This window comes from Amblyomma americanum, chromosome 4 (assembly GCF_052857255.1).
Source record: "Amblyomma americanum isolate KBUSLIRL-KWMA chromosome 4, ASM5285725v1, whole genome shotgun sequence".
NCBI classification, from domain to species: domain Eukaryota; kingdom Metazoa; phylum Arthropoda; class Arachnida; order Ixodida; family Ixodidae; genus Amblyomma; species Amblyomma americanum.
Window position 1 is genome coordinate 129587420 of NC_135500.1, and position 20278 is coordinate 129607697.

The 20278-nt window shown below is 52.7% G+C and overlaps 1 protein-coding gene across 7 annotated transcripts in view; it reads left to right on the top strand.

The window, feature by feature from the left end:
- The window catches only part of LOC144128350 (uncharacterized), a 421731-nt gene that overhangs the window by 375448 nt on the left and 26005 nt on the right, over positions 1-20278 (top strand). For all 7 annotated transcript variants that reach the window (XM_077661689.1, XM_077661691.1, XM_077661690.1 and 4 more), the window contains 2 exons: positions 3389-3656; positions 5335-5391. In XM_077661689.1, coding sequence (XP_077517815.1) covers positions 3389-3656; positions 5335-5391 — 325 coding nt within the window. The remainder of the gene's footprint in view (positions 1-3388; positions 3657-5334; positions 5392-20278) is intronic.

Below are 20278 nucleotides of genomic sequence, written 5' to 3' on the forward strand. Positions count from 1 at the left end.
TACAAAAAAATTTTGAACTACACAGTCCGCCCATAGACAGTCTATGCGGGAGGCTTATGGACTGTCAGTTCAAGTGCTTTTAAGCAGAAGTCCTTCGGGCAGTCACAGATTGCGGCACTTACCGCTGCTAACCGTATCGCACCGCAGATGCGGTCCATTTCAAATTGCGCCTTAGTACCCGATGCACTTTCTTCCGTGATGAGGAATGACCCCGGAATCCCCCCCCCCCCCCCCCCCCCCCCAGAGGAACGTATATTCATGTACTATGCATGCAGGTTTATACTTGCTATTTTTGTGTTTGTATGTGGTGGCAGCCAAAACCATATGATCGGCTGGTTTGAATCGCTCAGTGCTGCTGAGTTAGTGCACGCAATGCAGGCAGCGTCGCGCTACGTATATGTTGTGCCTGTATACAAAGTGTCCTCTGAAGTGGATGTTACCCACTCTACCAGTGTTTCCCTCCAAATGCCACTCTAATAGGAATGTTTCGTGTGTTTTCCCCCAGCGAAGTGAAGGCATCCGTTAAATTCACTAGGAAGGTACAGCTGTCGCGTGTATACCAAGGCGTTGTTGGGCACCGTGTTGTAATACGCGTCGCTGTTGCCCGCATCATCATGTCTCAGCACAGCATTTGGACGTGCTTCGGCCAGCGAACATTAAGACGAGTCTGTCGTTCATATATATATATAGGCTTGCGAACGGTCGTGCATGTCCTCCTCGTTACGGTGTACTAACGTTTACACCGTAACCGCAACTAGTCGAGGCAAGAACTTGCTATTCCAGGCAGTAGGGAGTTTTAGCCCCATCGTACGGTAAACACTGTAGATACGGTAACTGCTACCGTACGGCAACTGCGGCTAGGCAAGCCTGGCATCGGTAGCAACGGCAACGCGTTACTGTATTTGCCGTACGGCTGTCCGACTGTGCTAAAACTGTCTAGTAGTTTCAGAAATTTTCCGCGCCTGCAATGATTGCGTAAGCTAGAAGCCAGAAGTAGAGCTTCTGTGCATGCTTTCTTGGGGATGTTAGGAACGGTAGGCTGTGCTTATCACCATCTTGAGAAATGTGCTAGCGAATACGGATCGCGTGATGCTGCTGATGCGTGGCAAGAGGAAAGGTAGCTTTCAGCGAACGCAGTGGACACTTCGTTGCTGACGTGTCCGTGCGGGCACCCGAGCCGTTCTTCTAATCCTCCGACACGGCACTTTCATCCCCCCCCCCCCCCCCCCCGGCCTTCGCTCGCGGGCCTTCTCATCGAATGACGCGCGTTGCTACTAATTGCGTGCACCGCAGTTGAAGTTGACGACCTGCGTTACCACGCGGTGTGAATCTATTACGTTCACTGCAACACGCTTGGTTCCAACCATTGTTTCAACCATTGTTTTTCAGCGTAAAGCATGGTTACCGGTGATACGCGCGCAGAGTGTATTCGAAGCTATATAATACTTTCCGCTATAGATTGTAGAATGATGGTTGCAGTATACTATAGGGTTTGTATAGGTTTGACGACACGGTATAGTGAGCGGGTGTTCGCTCAGAGTTCCAGGCAAAAGTTGTTATTTATTGAAACAGCTCAGAATTATGTAAACGGGCTCGGAGCTGCGCGCTTGCACGCATGTCAGCATGTCTTGTCTGGAAGACAGTCCCGAAAGAACAAGCCCATTATGGGACCTCAGTGCTGTTGCAAAAACACTGAACACTCTTTGACCGCGACCTTCCGCACTGATAGTGCCGCACGCAACTTGGCTGGAACTGGAAGGAGTCTCGGAGAAAGAGGCCTCGTGCTGAGTCTCGAAGCGTCAAACGCGCTGGACACGCCACGGCGGTTGCGTATATATAATCCGGGCTCTCGGTCGCCGCCTAGAAGATTGAACGGCAGTTTCACGAATTGTGCGTGAGAGGGAGGGAGTGTATACTCGGCTCTATTCCCGGGACGAAAGCTGAAACGCGGCGATGAATCGACCGCGTGTGTATAAGGAAGGAAATAGAAAGGAAAGGGGGGGGGGGCACACCAAATCTAATCGCAACCCCCGCGGCCGGAGCCGCGGAATGAGACTCGCGAGAAATGCTAATGCCGGCGATCGTCGAGCCTGGGCTGTCTGTCCTCCTCTGCCTCCTCCTCCGCAGCTCTGAACACGGTCCACGTTCCTTGCTCGCCGCGCAACACGCAACGAGGATTACCGATTACACGGCGATGTGGGCCCCTTTCTTATTGGTCCGAACGCGACGTCGCCCGCTCTAGAAGTCCAGGGGGGGGTCTTGACCAAAGAGGCTCTGCATACACACGCAAGCCCGTGCCGAAGGTTCCGAGAAAAACCCGCTGATCGCCTGTGGGTGCTGCGTCGCCTTCTTCTCTTACTTGGGACTCTTCATCTGTCCGCTCCTTGGGCCTTGTCGGGTCTTCTTCTCTGCTTTTGGCGCCATCTAGTTCGCAATCGACTCATAACGAATACGAAGAGACAGGGTAGGGTGGTCATCGCTGTCCTTTCCGCTGCTTCTCTTGTAATTTTCTGTCATTGGCGCGCATCTTTTTGGTGCTGAGCTCGGCGAGGTCGCGAGTTCGACCCCCTGCCACGCGGCGGCGGCCACGTTTCGACGAAGGCGAAGTGCCGGAACGCCCGTGTACATCATCACTTTCCATTTGCGCTATACCTCTCTTTCCTTCACTTTCCATTCACCCCGTGCGGAGTAGCAAGTCAGGACATCTCCGGCTTTCCTCTAATGGTGACTTCCAATCGCAGAGTTGGAGCAGTTCTGGAGCAACGTTTCCTGCTGTTTTCGGAGCAACTGTATTCCAAACGCAGATCTGAGGCACGGATCGCGTCTTCCAATCGTAGACAGGGAGCGGTTGCCGAGCCGAGATTGCTCCGTGGAGCAGTCGGGACTGCTCCGTCGAAATCGGCGGATCCGACCGGAAGTTTGCGTGACGTTCTTTTTCAGCGGCGCCCTACGTGCTCTGGCCAGAGCAAGTGTACTCCAATCGCAATTTCAGGTCGCGCGCTCCGCGCCGGATTCAGGCGCTCTGTCACAGAGCGTGCAGACCGCTCTGGGCCTGCGATTGGAATACACCATAAGCTTTATTTTCTCTCTCTCTGTCTGCACTGGGGAAAAACGCCGGGTTGTCGACGTCAAGCGGGAGACTGTACTACGGTGTGCCTAATTAACCGCGGCGTGTAGATTTAGCCAAAGCCGGCAGCAGAGTAGTGTATTTATAAAGCGCGCAGTTCATGTTTTTGTTTATTTATTGCCTGTTAGACTCACGGCGTTATGCGTGGGAAATAAGGGAGGGTAATGACAGCGTTACGTGTGTACAGGGTGCGTTGTACCTTGATCTCCGGATGGCGCTGTTATTAAAGGCTCCATTCTCGTTGGCCCTCTTTCTCGGCAGGTGGACAAGGCAGGCTACCCGTCGGAGGCCGACCTGAAGCCCCCGCTGCCCGGGGGCCACCCGCACCACGAGCCGGGCAGTCCGCGCTCGGCCGTCGCCACCCACCACTCGTCCTCCGCCAAGCTCAAGAAGAGGCCCCTGTGCCGCTTCTGGAAGCTGCGCTTCCCGGGCTCCTCGGCGTCCTCGTCGCGAAGTCGCCTGGTCGCCCTGCTGGTCGCCATCGCCACTCTAGTCCTAGTCGCCGTCGTGGCGTCGCTCGTCTACACACGTGAGTTGCACGTGTGTTCGCCGCGAAGCCTGCATGCACGAATCCGCCCTTTTCATGCGGCAGCAGCTCTGCGCATGCGCCACCTGCTCCACTGGTTGAAAACAGCCAGCTCCTACTGCGCATGTTATAGTGACATGTTATAGTGACAGGAGCATGCGACAGATGGCGGCAGCTGTCAAGCACGAACTTGTCGCTTCGCAGGCGCATCTGGCTGCTCGCGGAACTAGATGGCGCCCGCGTCTCCCACGTGCGTCTGTTTTCAACCCGTAAACTTTTGCCACTCCCCCAGAGGGTGCCGCTTCTTGTGAAAACGGCGGATTCGCTTTAACGCATCTAGTATATTCGTTTTTAGCATACCGGAGACGTATACCGGTTTACCGGACGCCGGCTTAATTTCACGTACGTACAGGGTTGACGTACGCAAACGTGAGAAGTCTACGTAGCATACGCGCATGTCGTTTCAAACCCTTTTAGTTGCACGTACGTGACAGACACCGCGCGTTGTTCCTAGCGCCATCTACTGACAGATGCAGACACTGCTGTAGCCAAGACGAGTCAAAGCCAAGCCAGTCGAACTGCGTCGGAGCGCTGCTTCGTTAGGCTTAATACGTGGGAAATCGTCTTTATATCCGGAAAAAAAAGAAGCTATTTTTCGCTTGAAACTTTATGCGAGGGTAAAAATGGGGAAATTGAAGGCGAATACGGCAGTTTAGAACAAGATATCGCGTCGAGGGAAGCTGTTATCGCTGTAACGTAACGTAAGAATCCGAATCTCACGTATGTCCGTAAGACTCACGCAGACCCTTTGCGTTCTGCGCATGCGCTCTGGTCACCCGTAAGAGCTCTTCGCACGTGAAGAAGAGGGGTCCGGTAAACCGCTATACGTCTGCGGCAGTACGTCCGGTATGTTAAAAACGCCTATTATAAGAATAATTTGTATGGACGCCCAGAGTTTCTAGATCTTCCTGGTTAACGCTAGATTCGTGAAAGCGCGCACTAGATAGTATGACAGATATCCTCATAATTGGGGCATCTAAAGGCATGTTCAGACTGCGTGATACGAGTCTACGCACCGAGTCGGGGAGTAGCGCACGCGATGAAATTAGTTGTTGCTGAAGGCCGTTTGAAGCACACGTGCACAACTTGGCCAGGCAGAGCCACCAATCTCCGAAGCTGGCGGCGTTATATTAATTGTATTAATTATATAATTTGAACATGTGTCGTCGCTACGATATATATGTGGACAGGGAGAAAAGGGGTTCAATTAGAACAGGATTGCAGGAAATATATTGTTTAGTTTGTGCCTCGCTCAGCCTTGAAGTGATGAATAATTTCGCCCATTCCGGTGCTACCTGTCCTAAATTTGCTGCACTATTGACTTCCTGGTCACGCCAAAATAAGCCTAAATTGTATTGTTTTGAAGGCAAGGTTTATTAAATTAAATTGCTGATAACATAAAAGGTGTTTCGTACATTTCAGTTCATGACTGCGGCTAAAGTTTGCGAAAATGTACATAAAGAACACCCGCAAAATTTGCATTGAACGCCTGCCATTCGGAGCACTTCCGGACAAGTTCACTACGCCTACCTTGAGATAGCTGAGATGTTTACTAACCCATATTTTATTTTGCTAACAGCGTTCGTGCTTTTTTTTCCCTCTTCCCTCCTTCCCATCGCAGTGTACACAAGGTCCAAGTTGGATCTTAGGAAAGAAGAAATTCGACAGGACCCAGAAGGTGAGTTCGCACCAACACGCAGTTCTTCTTTCACTCCCTCCTTTATCCCTTCCCTTACGGCGCAGTTCAGGTGTCCAAAGATATATGAGACAAATACTGCGCCATTTCCTTTCCCCCAAAACCAATTATTATTATTATTATTATTATTATTATTATTATTATTATTATTATTATTATTATTATTATTATTATTATTATTATTATTATTATTATTATTATTATTATTATTATCGCGCTTGCTGCCTCCTGTCCACTGGTTTGTGGTCGCCTACCGAGTGTTCACCGAACGATGGCTGACTCTTTAAACATAGTTACATCTATATTATCTAACATCTCATAGAGTCGTCTGCCTGGAGCAGTCGCTATTTAAAAGCTCCATGCGTCGACTATTCCGCATCGTGAAAGTCCCGGACTGCAGTCATGCCTGCGCGATATATGCCACCGTGGCGAAAAGGCTTATGAAGCAATAAAAATGGACGCATTTTATTGAGTCTACCGGGCCTGAACTTTCAGCGCCGGTATAGACAGGGACAGACACACACGAAGACTGGGCACACAGAACGCCCCCGCGAACAAAGAGATGCGCGGTGTGTGTGCTGCACTTTATTTTTTTTGTTTCCACTAACCCCGATGTAAGCGCGCGATAAGGTCGCTCATTTGAAAACGAATGAAGTGCCCCCGGCCGAAAAGAGAGCCTCTGTGCCGCTCGAAAAACCCCGAAACAACAATAATTAACAAAACATGGGGGAAGGGGGAGAGGGTTCTGGAATGAGGAGATCTTTATATGGAGCGCGCGGGTGGTCCCGACGACCCGCACTTGTTCAGGCTTAGTGCAGTGTTGTCAGGGCGCGGCTCGGTTTAATCTCGAGAGAGAATAGCAGGAGGGGGTGGGAGAAGAAGGAGGTGCAACACTCATACGGTGCGCTGATACTTTGATCTGGTCTTCGGGTCCCTTTTTGTTGCCGAGTCCTTGAGCTTGGCGCATGATAGCCTGAGATGCTTATGCGCCAGTAAACCCAACACAACACAGCCTTTTTTGTGTTTCCTACACAGCCTTTTTTGTAAGCGTTTTTTGTGTCTGCCTAAAGAACAGAAGGCGCTCCGCAATACAGCGCACGCTTGGCAACTCGCGCGCTCCGACACAGCTTACACCCCCCCCCCCCCCCCCACACACACACACACACACTCTTATGTCGCCGCCACAAGCTTTTCATAGGGTTAGACGGCGATGGCTGCGGTTGATGTAGCAGCGGACGCACTGTCTTCCTTTCAACATTGGGGAGATTCAGAGTAGCGTGCGCCGCCTACCGCGTACACCACGAGTGCGCATCGAGGCGCCATGTGCAGGCCAGCTGCAGGCGCACCTACGGCTCAACGCGGTGTGCACGCAATGCCGTTGTGGGACGGACACGCTAAAAGGGACTTTATAGGACAGGCGACGGAACCAATCGGCGGCACACACTCGCACACACACACCTGGTCAGCGCTCCTGGCGTCTCCACCAGAGGCAATTAAGAGACGGGGCCAAGACGGGCTTCCATGCGTGTCATGCTATGTGTGTGTCTCCTCTCTGCGCACATATGCAAACAGAAGCCCACTTGCCGAGGTCTTCGTGCATAAACGCGCCCTTCCCGAAGAGGAGGCAGGAGTCTGCGTGTACACGCCGATCTGCGTGAGAACCCGCGTCTGGAATTCATTTTTCATTCCGCTCCAACGGCCAGCTGCGGTGCAACGTGCCCCGTGTGCGTGTCCCATCCGCGCGACCCCTATCGGGACCGAAGATCGCGGCGGCGGGAAAAAGAAGCACTGGCCGACTGTTTGTCCTCCCTCCGCACCGCGGCGCGCCGTATGTTTTAGTCCTTCTTGTTTTTTTTATTTTTTAAATTCTCTTTCCTTATTTTTCTGCCGCTCGTTAGAACGCGCCAAGCCCGATTTACGTCCAAGACAGGCAGGGAGCTTAATTATCAAGAATAAGCAAACTGTCATGCTTCCCGCCAGCTTGCAAACACTTTTTGTTTCGCGGCGCGCGAGTCATTTAGGAAAAAACAACAATGTGGCCGCCTTCGTTTGGCGCCTGATCAGAGAGAAGCGATAAGGATGGTGGCAAATAAGCGCGGCCTTGACGGACGTCATATGCTTAAAAAGAGTGCCTCTTTCTCTCCCACTATTCCCACTATTCCCTCCTCCATGTTCGTCGGCAGTATGGTCACGCACGGAATTCCGCCCGCCCGTCGGCAACAGACAGACCGGCGGGAAAATGCGTACATGCAGTACGCGAGGAACGTTTTGTTAAACCATCTGTCAGGAGTCGCGGGGACGCAATTATACGACGCACTCTTTTTAGGAAGATGAATGATATCCCCTTCCCCCCCCCCCCCCCCCCCCCCCCTTTTCGCTCCGAGGACGAGCTGGACGTTTTCAAAGCGCGTAATTGGTGCCCCTGGCGCAGCCTCCCCGCGTTTTCCTTCTTTCTGAATCCATTTGTTTTTATTCTCGACAGCCAGTCCTCGCGCTAGTTGTTACCGCCTTTTGTGAAAGCGCCCAGAGACGTTGTTAATCATTCTCGTCACACCTCAGATGCGGAGATAATGTTGCTTATTGATTGTGACCGCCTGTCTCTCCTCGTAGAGTACTGGCGCAGCTTCCTCCGTCGCCAGCTGACAAGTGGCGATTAAGATCAGCGCGCTAACATCAAAAGTGGCGGTAACGAGTGGAAGGATTCGCGAGACGAAGTCGCAGCGACGGCTTTGATGATGTGCTCGTGAATGTAAATACGCTCAAGCTTGGTACAAAAGACGCTGTCGTGGAAGGCGTGCGGAAACTACGGAGGGTTTTTCAACTGTTAAAGGGTCGCCGAGGACAACTTCATCAAATTATTGTTCCCAGTAAAAAAAATTATTCTGCGGTTCTTCGTGGCTATGCCTACGATTGTCCTGCCGCAAAAGACGCATTTATCGCCGAGAAAGTCTTCCCGCCAGTCGATTCAAAACTCGTGACGTCCGGACCGAAAAGGAAGGGTTGCCACCGTCTTGAAGTGAATGGCGCTGTAGCGTCGCCTCTGAGATGCGCGTGAAAAACGGTGTCGACGCAGCCAGTTTACTTCGGAAATCGGCCAGTGACGGCGACACCTGTATTCCGTTTTGTGGTCTTCCCTACAGTCGGAGACAGCTGAAGAACGAAGGGCGAAATGTTCCCTCTCCAGCCAGTGGCGTCGGCCGAATCTAATGAGCCTGCTAGCGCGACAATGCAGGGAGTGGCCGATGTGCTACGCCGCTCCTTGCATTGTCACGCTATAGACGAATACAAGCCAAGAAACAAGCGGCTTTGCCCCATCAAATGACCTCCATGCAGCCAATAGCGTCGGCCGATTCTCATGAACCTCTTTGCGTGGCAATGCAGGGAGTGAAATAGGGTTGTCTCCTCCTTGCATTGTCGAGGATAGTCTTCCTCCTGCCTTTTCACGAAACTCACACTAGAAGGTTCATGAGAGTCGGCCGACGCCATTGGCTGGAAGACGGTCCTTTGACGGGCAAAAGCCGCTTTATTCTTGAGTTGTACCCGACTATAGCCTAGAAATTTATAATTCGCCGATAGTGGTCTGTCTGTGATTAGAAGGCGGTGCCCTACCAATACAGAACAACCTCATTTTTTCCTCACTGTCCGAGATTTGAAGGTCCACTGCGCTAAACGGCTATACCAGCACGCGGAAACGGTGCGACGAATACTGTTGTTTTGCGTTCATTATGGGGTCCGACCATTTTCTTTCAGCAGCAGGAGTTCAGACGTATCTCGAGCGAAACGTGTAGAAGTACGACGGCTCGTTTGAAAACTCTGACGGCGTACAACCCGCGTACAGCACTCGCGCATTTAATACAACTTGAGGGAAACAAATAAACAAAACAAAAGACCCTCAGTGGCGTTCTGCGCGATGGAGAGGCAAATACGTATGCGTATACTCCTAATCACTTGGCGCGTGCACGTTGGATCGGTAACATCAGCGCACTCTTTACAAGCTCTCAAGGGGTCTTCATTCGCGGCATCGTGACAACATAGCGCAGGCCTAACCACCGCGTTAACTACGTGGAACCTGACCAGTGGTGGCGGTGAATGGTGGCAGGGATGCCCAGTTCTCTCGTTTAGCGCGACGCACTGCAACTGTGGCGGAGTCCGAGCGCGGGCGTCGATTCTCCGACGAGCGAGAGAGAGCGGGGACGGCACTGGCGCAGCGCCGTTGGAAGCGCGCTAAGTTGAATTCGATGGCTCCAGCGCGCGCTCTCTTGTCTCGGCGCGGCGGCCGAGGCAGTGTGACAGCCGCGCTCGTGCCGCGGGATTTGCGCGCTCATTACCTCGCCAATTCCCGCAGCCGCGGCGGTGTCGGAGCGGTCGCGGACCTCTCTCTTTCTCACTTAGGGCTGGTGAAAAAAGACGGAGGCAGGTGGAGGGAGGGGATAACAGCGACGGAATCAACCCCCCCCCCCCCCCCCCCCCCCCCCGCCTCGCCAACACCGAGTTTTCGCGCCGAGACTTCGCCCAGAGCCGTCGCCAAGGGGAGCAAAAAAAATAAAAAATAATCAGGAAGCGGAGGCTGTAGTGCGCGCTCGCGTCGTTAGCGTCGTTAACGTCAACCGCTCGTCCGTAGGCCGCCGAGGTCGGCTAATTCCCAGCGCAATAAGCTCATCCGCCGCCGCCGAAGAGTCCTCCTGGTCTAGTAGAGTTCGCAGACGAGCGCCGAAGGCTTCCCCTCAGCACTCGAGGCATTCCGGTCGTAGTACTGCGCATGCGTGACGGTGGTTCTCTTGTTGCAGCCTGCGCTGGCGTTGCATCGGCATCCCTCATTTATTCATTCCCCCCCCCCCCCCCCCCCCAAAAAAAAAAAATTCCTCCTCTCCCTGGCTCTTGCTCTCAAACGTACTTCGGCTACACGTGGATCGTGGCTTCCCGATTGTATAAACACTTGACTGTGTGCTTACAAAGCAGCGTATGGCGATTAGGCAGGGATTCATTCATGACTCCAAAGATGAAAGCTAAGCGCTGCAAACAGGTGAAGTCAGGCGGATGAGAAGCTCTTTGCCCGCACTTTTGCTGGTGGAGCAGGTCGGCCTCCTTTTTTGTGTGTGTTTACTCATCTATAGGCTGCGAAGCCGCCCAGTCTCGCGGGGGTTGACAAAGAGAACGCTTGCTGCATCTTTTATTCCCCTCATTCTCTGCAGAGCCAGCGCGCAAATAGGCGGGAAAAAATGCGCGCGAAAATGCTTTTGGGATTTGTCGGCGTGAGAAACAAAAGAAATAAAAATAAAACGAAGAACGCCGCTTTGTTTGAAGTCCTGGGGACGGGAATTATGCGCCGAGGGCTCATTAGTCGACTGTCGCTCTTTTTCTTTTTTTCCCTTCCCCATTTCGCTCCCTTCAATTATACGGAACGGAACGTAATTCAATAAAGAGCCCAGTAATTACGGAGCCTGAGAGAGCAAGGCGCCGGTCCATTGGGCACGCCGCGGGTCGCATTGTGGTGCGACTGGGCAAAAACGCGGGCCCTTTTACTTTGTCACCAGGCGGCGCGGTATTCAGCGAAGCGTTTTTCCCTAGCCCATTGCGTGGCTCATCCCCGATCGAACAGCACCAAGGGTGCGGTTTGGCGCAGGGACGATTGGTGTGTCGCATTTCTGCTCCGAGCCGTGTGAACCGCGTTGCTTACAGTTATTCGGAATTCGCCGGTAGAGATCGGGTACTGGTAATTCCCCTTAATAAGTGCCTTGTAGCGTTGCTTGTATTACACTGCACGATTAAAAATGCAAATTCTGGGGTTTAACCTCCCGAAGCGAAAGACGGGCTACGAAGCACGCCGTTGTGGAGGGATCAGGATTAATTTAGCCCACTTGGGGTTCTTTAATGCCGCTGACATCGCAGAGCACTCGGACATTTTTTGTATTTGTTGAAATAGGCCCGCGACCCTGGGATCAGCACTCGAACATCCAAGTCACTTTGCAATGGCGACGTACTTACAACCTTGTAGTTGAAATGCAGCAAAGCTTATCTTTGCGCATTGACCTTTTTCTTTTTTTGTTCATAAAAAAAAGCGCCTTTACGCTGCGCTTAATGGGCATACTTTACCCTCAGTTATTTGGTGCATTTCCATTCGGTAGCCTGTGGTACCGAGGGTCATCTTTCGTAACGTTTGTCTTTGTACCCTTTCATGTCCGTGTATCCGTTCAAGTGTGTTACACTGAACACCATAGAGCGGCTGTTACCTGACGCGTAGCTTTACGCGCAACTGATCCGTGCTGCCGCTATTTCCCTTTTGGAACATCCGCAGTACACCGATACAAATCTCGGCGGGAACTGACGAACCTCGTTCAGTCCATCTTCACTTCCTGCCTAACTAAAAAGTTGTATTGAAAGATGGCCGACAACGCTTCTCCTGCCCTTCAATGACTCCCGCTCCGGGTGTAGCAGCAGAATTCCGCTTTAGAAAAAAAAAAAACAGAAGAAGAACGCTTTGACGTCCGGCGCGAACGCATACGTGCGCCATATCGAAACGCATCGAGGCGGGACTAAGGTCTGAGCCGTTATCTACGCGTGTTTGCGGCGGGCTCGCTATTCCGGACATCCAGCCGTCACCCACCCCGCCTTACCGAGTCGCACTGCTGCACCTGGGCGAAGGAGCAGCGGACCCTGACGGCGCCGGCTTTCTGTGTGCGTACTACGTGCTATGCAGCCCGCCGATGGCGACACCGGAAATTGCACTACACCTGGCATGCAGAAGAAACGACGGTGGTTTTTACGTTCTCCCATATCTGCCATGGCGCCCCCGCGCCATCCTGAAGCGCAAACACCGCCTTTCGGAGAAACATCTCAATCAACCCACCACCGCGTTGCTGCCTGCCTGCGACAACAACAGAGTCATCAAGACGGAATTGGCGGGTCGAGCGCGCGCGGATGCATAGCACGTTGCGCTCTCGCTTTATCGCGGGCTCTGCAGCGAAGTCACCCCCGCCCACGCCACTAAATTGTTTTTTTTTTCGGAAGCGTACAAACATACGGTTTCCCCGGAAGTCGACAACCGCCGGCCTTCTTTTTCTATTATCTCAGCGAAAGGTGCGTATATGTATCGCAATGCGCCCGTGTGCCACCCAGTAGCGGTGACTGCTTTTTCCGCCCCTGCGGTATTAAAACATATAAACCAGTTCACGACCTCGGCAACTGCTGGCGTTGTTTGTGGGTGTATGTGTGCGATTGCAGGGCCGCTCGCGTGTGCAGCTTGTAATTCTCTTCGTGCCCGCCGCGTCGGCCCTTGCGGGGGTGCTTCTTTTGGAGGGCGCGGACGTGTGGCGACACCTATGGGCCGACCCGGGCGACTGGCAAACGCAGCGGCCTCCTAATAACAGGCGACGCGCGGTACACAGACACCCCGTGTGCCTTCGAAAAGGCCGATGAAGTCGTGCACGGGGGGCTCCCTCTATAATCACCAAAGCCGGCTCTAGGACACCATGCATAAGAAATGCGACGAGACTGAATAAGAAAATAACGGCGAATAGAAGAAAGAACGGCATTGAAGGTGGTCAGAGTGAAGTTGTCGGCGCGATTGGATGGGGAAAAAAAAAAAAAAATCCCCGTAGGTGTAGGGAACCTTTTAAAACCGCAAGGCGGTGTTCTTGTAGAACGAATGACGTCTTTCTTTTTGTGATATTGTTTCTCCTTCAGGCGGCGGGAAGTTTTAGTGGTTATTTTTCTATTGCATCCATTTTAGAGCGCAGCTCAGTTCGCGCGCGCAAAAAATAATAATATTAAAATAATGTGCTTGATGGAAAGCAAGAGAAAAGAAGCCTGTGCACGGAAGCGTGTGAGAAGAAAGCCGCGGCTATTATATCGAGCCAGCCTTCGCTTTCTGTGGACGAGTTGTTCAAAATCATACCTCTCTGTTTCTTCGAAGCGGCACAATTTCAAGACGAATGGAGGACGAATGAAGAAATGAGGCCTTTGGCGCAGCGCAGTAGTGGCACAGACTGGCTGGCGAGAAAGAGAGAGAGGGGGAAAAAGAGATTAGACGCAATAATAGCCCGGCACCGCGCAGAATTGCCGAATTGCGCGGCGGAACTGTTGTGGGTGGGCGAGCAAGCAGAGGCGGGCGCGTCTGTGCTTGGAGCACACAGGAAAGGCCTGCCTCGCCTGCTGGGTGGAATTGCTCGGCACCCCGTCGCCCGCTCACCCGGCTCTCTCTATGTCATCTCCGCCGTGTCTTCATTTCACTTCGCGCGTGCGCGCTCGGAGGCGACGAGACCTGTGAAGACCACCAGTGCTGCGGTGTGGGGACAGCCTCAGTACATCGCGCAAGAAAAAAAAAAAAAAACGGGAGTTACTCGAGTCTCCCTCGTTTCCCCCGCGGTTTCTTTATTTCTTTTTGTTCTTGCTTTCGCGTTTCCACGGATTGACTTTGAAGTCCCAAAGGACTGCGGCAGTCTTCTTTTCTATATATGATCACTTTTTTTTGTTTTCTACGCACATACGTTTCTAGCTTTCCCATTTTCGCTTGTGTGAATGCTCGCGCTTTTTTTTTTTCCTTTTCGCGGACTTTCTGTCCCCCCTGTCGTTCGTGCAATAACCGCGCGTACAGCTTCAGCGCGCGCAATTACTTTCGATTTTTGTTTTTAACGCGTGCACACGAGCGGTATCGCGCGTTTCTCGAAACCCAGAGCGAAGGAAGGAAAAAAAAAAGTAGTGGAAATGAAAAAAAAAAGGCGAGAAAATGGGCCGTCGCCGGTCTCGGAGGAAATGTAATGAGCGCGAAATGAAGCCGCCACCGGTGCCTGGTGCTTCCGTAATCAGCGGACTGAGGGGAGGACGGACCCCGTGTACGAGTGGGAACGTCCGCCAGAGTCCAATTTCGGGAAAACAGATAACAGAAGGAGAGATAAAGAAAAAAGAGGTATCAAAGGGAAAAATACGCATCGAGGGCATTCTAAACTTCTCGCCGGACACTGGATTCGGACACTCGGCGGCTGCGGACTTTGGTCGGGCTGATGAACTGTCGGATTTGTTATGCATGAGAAACGGATGAGGGGCGGTAGTGAAGGGAGAGGGGGGAGACGCATGTAGAGAAGGGTGATCGCACTAGTAGTCGGCGCACGCCAAAGATCGACCAACTTGGTAGAATCGGTGACAGGGCGCCGAACTAACAGTATAGCGTACACATATAGCTGAGCCATCGACAAAACAGGGAACACCATGCAATGGGAAAAGGCCGCAGGCTGGCGTTGGATCTTGTGCCATCCTTCCAGTGGCGCTCGTGTTTTCTCATTGATTGCACTGTGTGTAAGTCAAACTAACCAGGCCGCACTACCACTCTGTTACACTCTATAAGTCAAACCAACTGGCCCGCACTATACCACTCTGTTACACTGTGTAAGTGAAACCAACTTGACCGCACTAAAACATTCTGTTACACTGTATAAGTAAAACTAACTAGGCCGCACTGCCACTCTGTTACACTCTATAAGTCAAACCAACTGGCCCGCACTATACCACTCTGTTACACTGTGTAAGTGAAACCAACTTGACCGCACTAAAACATTCTGTTACACTGTATAAGTCAAACTAACCAGGCCGCACTGCCACTCTGTTACACTCTATAAGTCAAACCAACTGGCCCGCACTATACCACTCTGATACACTGTGTAAGTGAAAGCAACTTGACCGCACTAAAACATTCTGTTACACTGTATAAGTCAAACTAACCAGGCCGCACTGCCACTCTATAAGTCAAACCAACTGGCCCTCATTACCACTCTGTTACACTGTGGAAGTCAAACTAACTGGCCCGCACTACCACTCTGTTACACTGTGTATAAGTCAAGCCATGCAACGCACTACCACTCCGTTACACTATGTGTAAGCCAAAGCAACTAGTCTGCACTATCACTATGTTACACCTACAGTAAGCCTGACTGCAACTGAACTGGAACTGCTGCTTTGAGTTAAAAGGCACTGCAAGTACACACGTTCTTGTTGTCGCTTGCGTTTCATGGAAACTCAAATGTGAAGACAGATAGCAGCAACAGCACGGAAAACAAATAGTGACTTTCTTCCTGCCACATAAAAACACCTTACAAGGCTGCTATGTCGCGTTACGGGACGCCATCCTTCCTCCGCTAGCAACAGCGAGATACTGCGAGGAAGATCCACTGGAGCTTGTAAGAACTCTCTCTCAGCCCGTGTTCGCTTTGCTCGCCGCCCAGTCGCCCGGCGTATCACCGCGTGGGAAGAAGCTTGGGGGGGGTGCGGCAAGGAATGGGGAGGGCCTGGTTGTGTATCACATCGAAACGACCGGACAGGACCAGAAAGAGCAAAGGTCCGCGGCTGTTTGGAAGGAGACCGTCGCGACAAGCGAGAGACGAAAAAGCGTAGTCGCCCGACTAAATCCCGTACATAATCCGGTACTGCGTCAGCGGATTATCGAGGACACTCCGGCTTAATCCTCACCATCTCACTCGTTCTTCCTCTTTCGCCAGGTTGGAGAAGGCTGTGGCGGTTGTGTGTGTATATATCGCGTCGCGAGAAGACCCCCGAGGGGCGTAATCTGTACTTTGCCGGTCGTATCGGCCTTGCTTGGTCGCCTTCGCACTGATCACACATTTATCGCTACAGCTTCGTCCGCTTGTACAAATGTTACTGGTTCTATTTCGCTTGCAAGTACACACGCGCTCTCCATATAGGAAAGGGCGGCAGTCATAGCTCGTCCTGAGCCCTCGAGCGAAATGTGCACTCCACTCGATTACAACTGCTGCTTCCATAAATAAAGTGTTCGTGTCGCCCTTGGGCTTATATAGATCCAGATAGGGAAACACCTGCCTCCTCACAGGTCGCATTATTTTGTACTGCGTATTGTCTCCGTATCTCCGCATTGAAGACAACTTGATAAGCGAAGAGAAACAGGGGCAAGTGCTTGTCAGAGCTGGTGAGTTCCTCATCCTTTGTATGATCATTACAAGCTAAGGTAAGCTCCCGGTTTTGCCGATACGGACCTTGGCTTAGGCCATATTGCCGTTTCTCTGGTGGATGCACTCTTTAGCAAGTGCCGGAAACGGTCGTGTCATCAGAAACCGTGTTGCTTTGAGAAAAGCTCCTGCAAATGGCACTACCAGCCTTGCTCCTGACGTGGCTTTGATATCTTGTTCCCGAAGAAAGCTGAACGCTGTCTTGATATAGCGAAAGGGAGACCATCAATGCCCCAAATCTCGCGGCAAGAATTTCTTGCGCTCTTCTACCTTAGTCTTTCGGTTTCATTTCTTGTGTGTGTGTGTGTGTGGGGGGGGGGGGGGGGGGGGGCTATTTCCAAGCTATACGCACAAATCTTGATGACGCGGCGCCTGATCACGGTGGCTCTGGTCGGCCCATCTCTCTTTCAGCGTTCCCGCCGTGCAGCAGTAGCGTATACCACCGGCTGTTCGATACTAATACTGTTACGCGGAGAAGTGCGCCAACCCGCGCTCCCTGCTTCGCGAGGGGCCGGAGAATGAAGGGAAAACGTTCCCAAGTCCTCTTGCGAAAGATGTCGAGTCAGCGTTCTCAACTAAACGCCGATTCCGAAACCCACGTACATATAAACAAGCCAGCTTCTTCCTGTTTCCTTAACGAGAAGGTTTTCTCTTTCCTTTTTTTTTCTTTTCCTGGCGTACTCGTCTCGGCCCCACCCCACGGTGGTGTTAACACTTCGTGTGGCTTCTCGCTCGAGGCACACGCTTCCTCGTTCGCTCAGCATCCATGCGCCAGCCTCCGCCGCACAAATTCCGGCACGTCGTCACCCGCGCGGCGAGACTGACGGATGTTCGTCGCGGCTCGTTCCCCGCAGCGGCGCTGCTGAAACACAAAGCGCCCTTAAAGCGCTACCTTCCGCCTCCATCACCCCCTCCCTCCTCCCTCTTGCCTTCCCCCTCATCCACTCCAAGCTCCCCCCACCTCTGTTTCCGAAAAGCTGGGCGTTTTCGCGACGGTAGCGAAGAAGCCTCGTCATCCTCCTGATGCGCAGGGTCCCTTCAACGCGGTCAACCGAGCCGCCATTTGTCACCCGCGGCTGGATGCAGAGGGAAGGGGGGGGGGCTCTGTGTCTCTGCCGTAGCAGCGGCGCGGCACTTTCCGATAACTCCGGCCGCGCACAACACACCCCACGACGCGCTGCCTTCTATATATAAATCCAAAGCTCCTCACTTCCTTTCCGACGCGTAGAGCTTACGAGAAAAGAGAGGAGAAAGGGAAGAGGAGGAAGGAAGCGGGGGCAAGAAAATCGCCCCAAAAGACTCTCTCTTCATCATCGTCGCACCAGCTGAACTGGCGCTCCGAAGAAAGGGAGGCGACGAAAGAGGAATGGCTGCCGAGATGAGAACGACGCGATGCGCCGGCGTACAGTAGTAGCGGTATAGTAGTGTATGAGTACGGCCACAAGGAGAAGGCGCGCGCGGGAGGAGCCAGCTCGCGTCTTTGACGAAGTAATTTCCGTTTCATCCTCGCAGTGGTACAAGGGGTCGAGGAGAGGAGGGGGGGGGGGGGGGGGAGCCAGCGCCATTTCTCATCTCCGTGTCGTTCCTGCGTTGCTCTCGAATTTTGTGCCAGTCGATTTTCTCGCTTCTTTTCTTTCCTCCTCCTCCTCTGTCTTCTCGTATCGAGAACGCTCGGTGTGACTCGCAATACTTACCTGTGCGACTGCCACTGCTATGAACGGCGAGAGAGAAAGGAAAGGGAGGAAATGACTTAGATAAAGCAAAGCAGCCGGGTCTTCAGTGAGACTTCACGACTTCTCGCTTCTTCGTCTCCCCATTCGTCTACCCTCTTTATCTTCTCGAAGAGAAGACCCAGGTAACGAAATTCATTTTTTATTTTGTTTCGACCCTCCCTCTACACCGCCTTCTTTCTTATCTGTGCCAATCGCGGCGCCGCTCTATAGCTGTAGTATGGCTGTCGAGCACTGCGCGGTGACAGTCGGCCCCACGAAGAGGACGAAGGAGTGCCGGCAATCGCTCGTTATACAACACGAAATGTGGCGAAAGTTTTGCGCCGCTCTGCGACCTCCGACCGATCTCCGCGCTCGATCTTTCCTGTCTTTCCATCCTCCTCGTAAGTCGTGGCGAAGAAAAACGCTTTTTCATCTCCTGCGCGTGAAAAGGGATCGGTTAAAACAGATAAAGGATAGCGTCGGGGCGTCCCATGCTGGCTGCGATGTGGTTCTCCAAGAGAAAGAGACAGACGAGACGCTGCCGCGCTCTTTAGACCAGCGGCCGATAAAAAGGGGGGAGGCTGTTCAAAAACTGTACCGGGCACTCGGAACCCCTGTAAAGTCGACCGCCTCGTTCGCACCGAGTGCTTGTAACGAAGACACGTCGCTACGCCATAAATCAAAGCACTCGCAGCTGGCCGACCGACCGACTGCTGCTGGGAAGGTTATTAATATTCTTTTTGCGCGTGCGTTTCTTTTCCTCCCACTGTCGCCGAAGGAGACTTGAGTAGCGCAATAGACGTGGAAGAAAAAAGGCTTTAATCTATAACGTTTTCGGCTCCGTAGAACTCGAGAAAGATACGGCGCGGCCATTTCGCATTTCGGTCATCTGAAGAGGAAAGCGGAGGGGGTTTCTCGGGCGCAGAGATTGAAAAGAAATGATCTGCGGCTCGCTGGCGGTGGGCGGGACGTCGGGCTCGCGAAAAATGAGCACGTAGCCCTCATCTGTGGCTCTTGACACCTATACTGGCCAGGAAGTTCATCTCGTGTGTGTTCTTTGCCCACCTGCGCCAGAAACGAGCGCGAACTTCTGAGTTCACTGGAGAGGATCTTGCTGCGTCTAGAGAGAAAGAAGCGCTTTGCTTTTGTAGGTGTTTTCTTCGCAAATCTTATAGCGCCTGCTTTGCAGTGCTCTTTTCCTTCTTTTTTTTGCTTTTTCACTTTTCGAGCAGAGAGCTGGAAGAGTGGGCCGCCGCAAAATTTGTGGTTATGACTGCTGGTCGCGATAAAGCACCCACGCGAACGCAATATATGACCCGAGCGCTTCCCCTATCGAGTCTGTTATCTGGGGGGCCATAAATAGTGTCCCGCTCCACCTAGCTATCCTGCCTGTGCGCGTGCACACAGACAGCACACTTCTGAACTCCGGCACTGCTGCTCTTCGTGATAGACACCCTCTTCCCCTGCCTTACCACCCACTCTCAGTCGCCACCACCCCAACATCCGCGTCTTAATACAATAGCATGTTGGAGGCCCTTATTTCTCACTGCATTCTTTCTTAGTAGCCACACAAAGAGCTTCGCGTATAAAATGTCTGCAAATAAACGTCGGCACTGAACAGGCGCTCGCTCCTTTGATTCCGGAGGGAGAGAGGGCTCGCTCAAAAGGGAAGAAAACAATTGTCTTTGTCCACGGGGGCGTAATGAAATACCAGCGGACACGCAGGCAGGGCACGGCGAAGCATCGCAGCATATAAGCTCGCAAGGAAGTAAGCACGCAGCGACAGTCTTCGCTGGCGAGGCAGCGAGAGATCCATTAACCGGTATGCCCGGCATCCCCGGAGGAAGAGGCGATGGAGGAGGGGTCAGGGGCAGAGCGCCGCATGACAAAGTATAATCGCCCATAGATTGGTCCCACCTCAACCCCCCCCCCCCCCCCCATCCCTTCGCGGCACCTCTCAACCACCCTTATTCCCTGCTTTCTGCCTAGTAGCTGACCGGTCCTCCGGCCGTCCCCAAAAATAATGAACGCTGGCCCGAGCTACACAAGTCGACGCGCGCAGAGCAGCTCTCTCTCTTTCGTTTCTTTTTATTCCCCTCCGTCCTGGCGCTTTTTGCTGCCGCTAATTCACGCACGGTTGAGCATCGGGCAGAAGCCATTGGCTCAGCGGAGAGAACCGGCGAG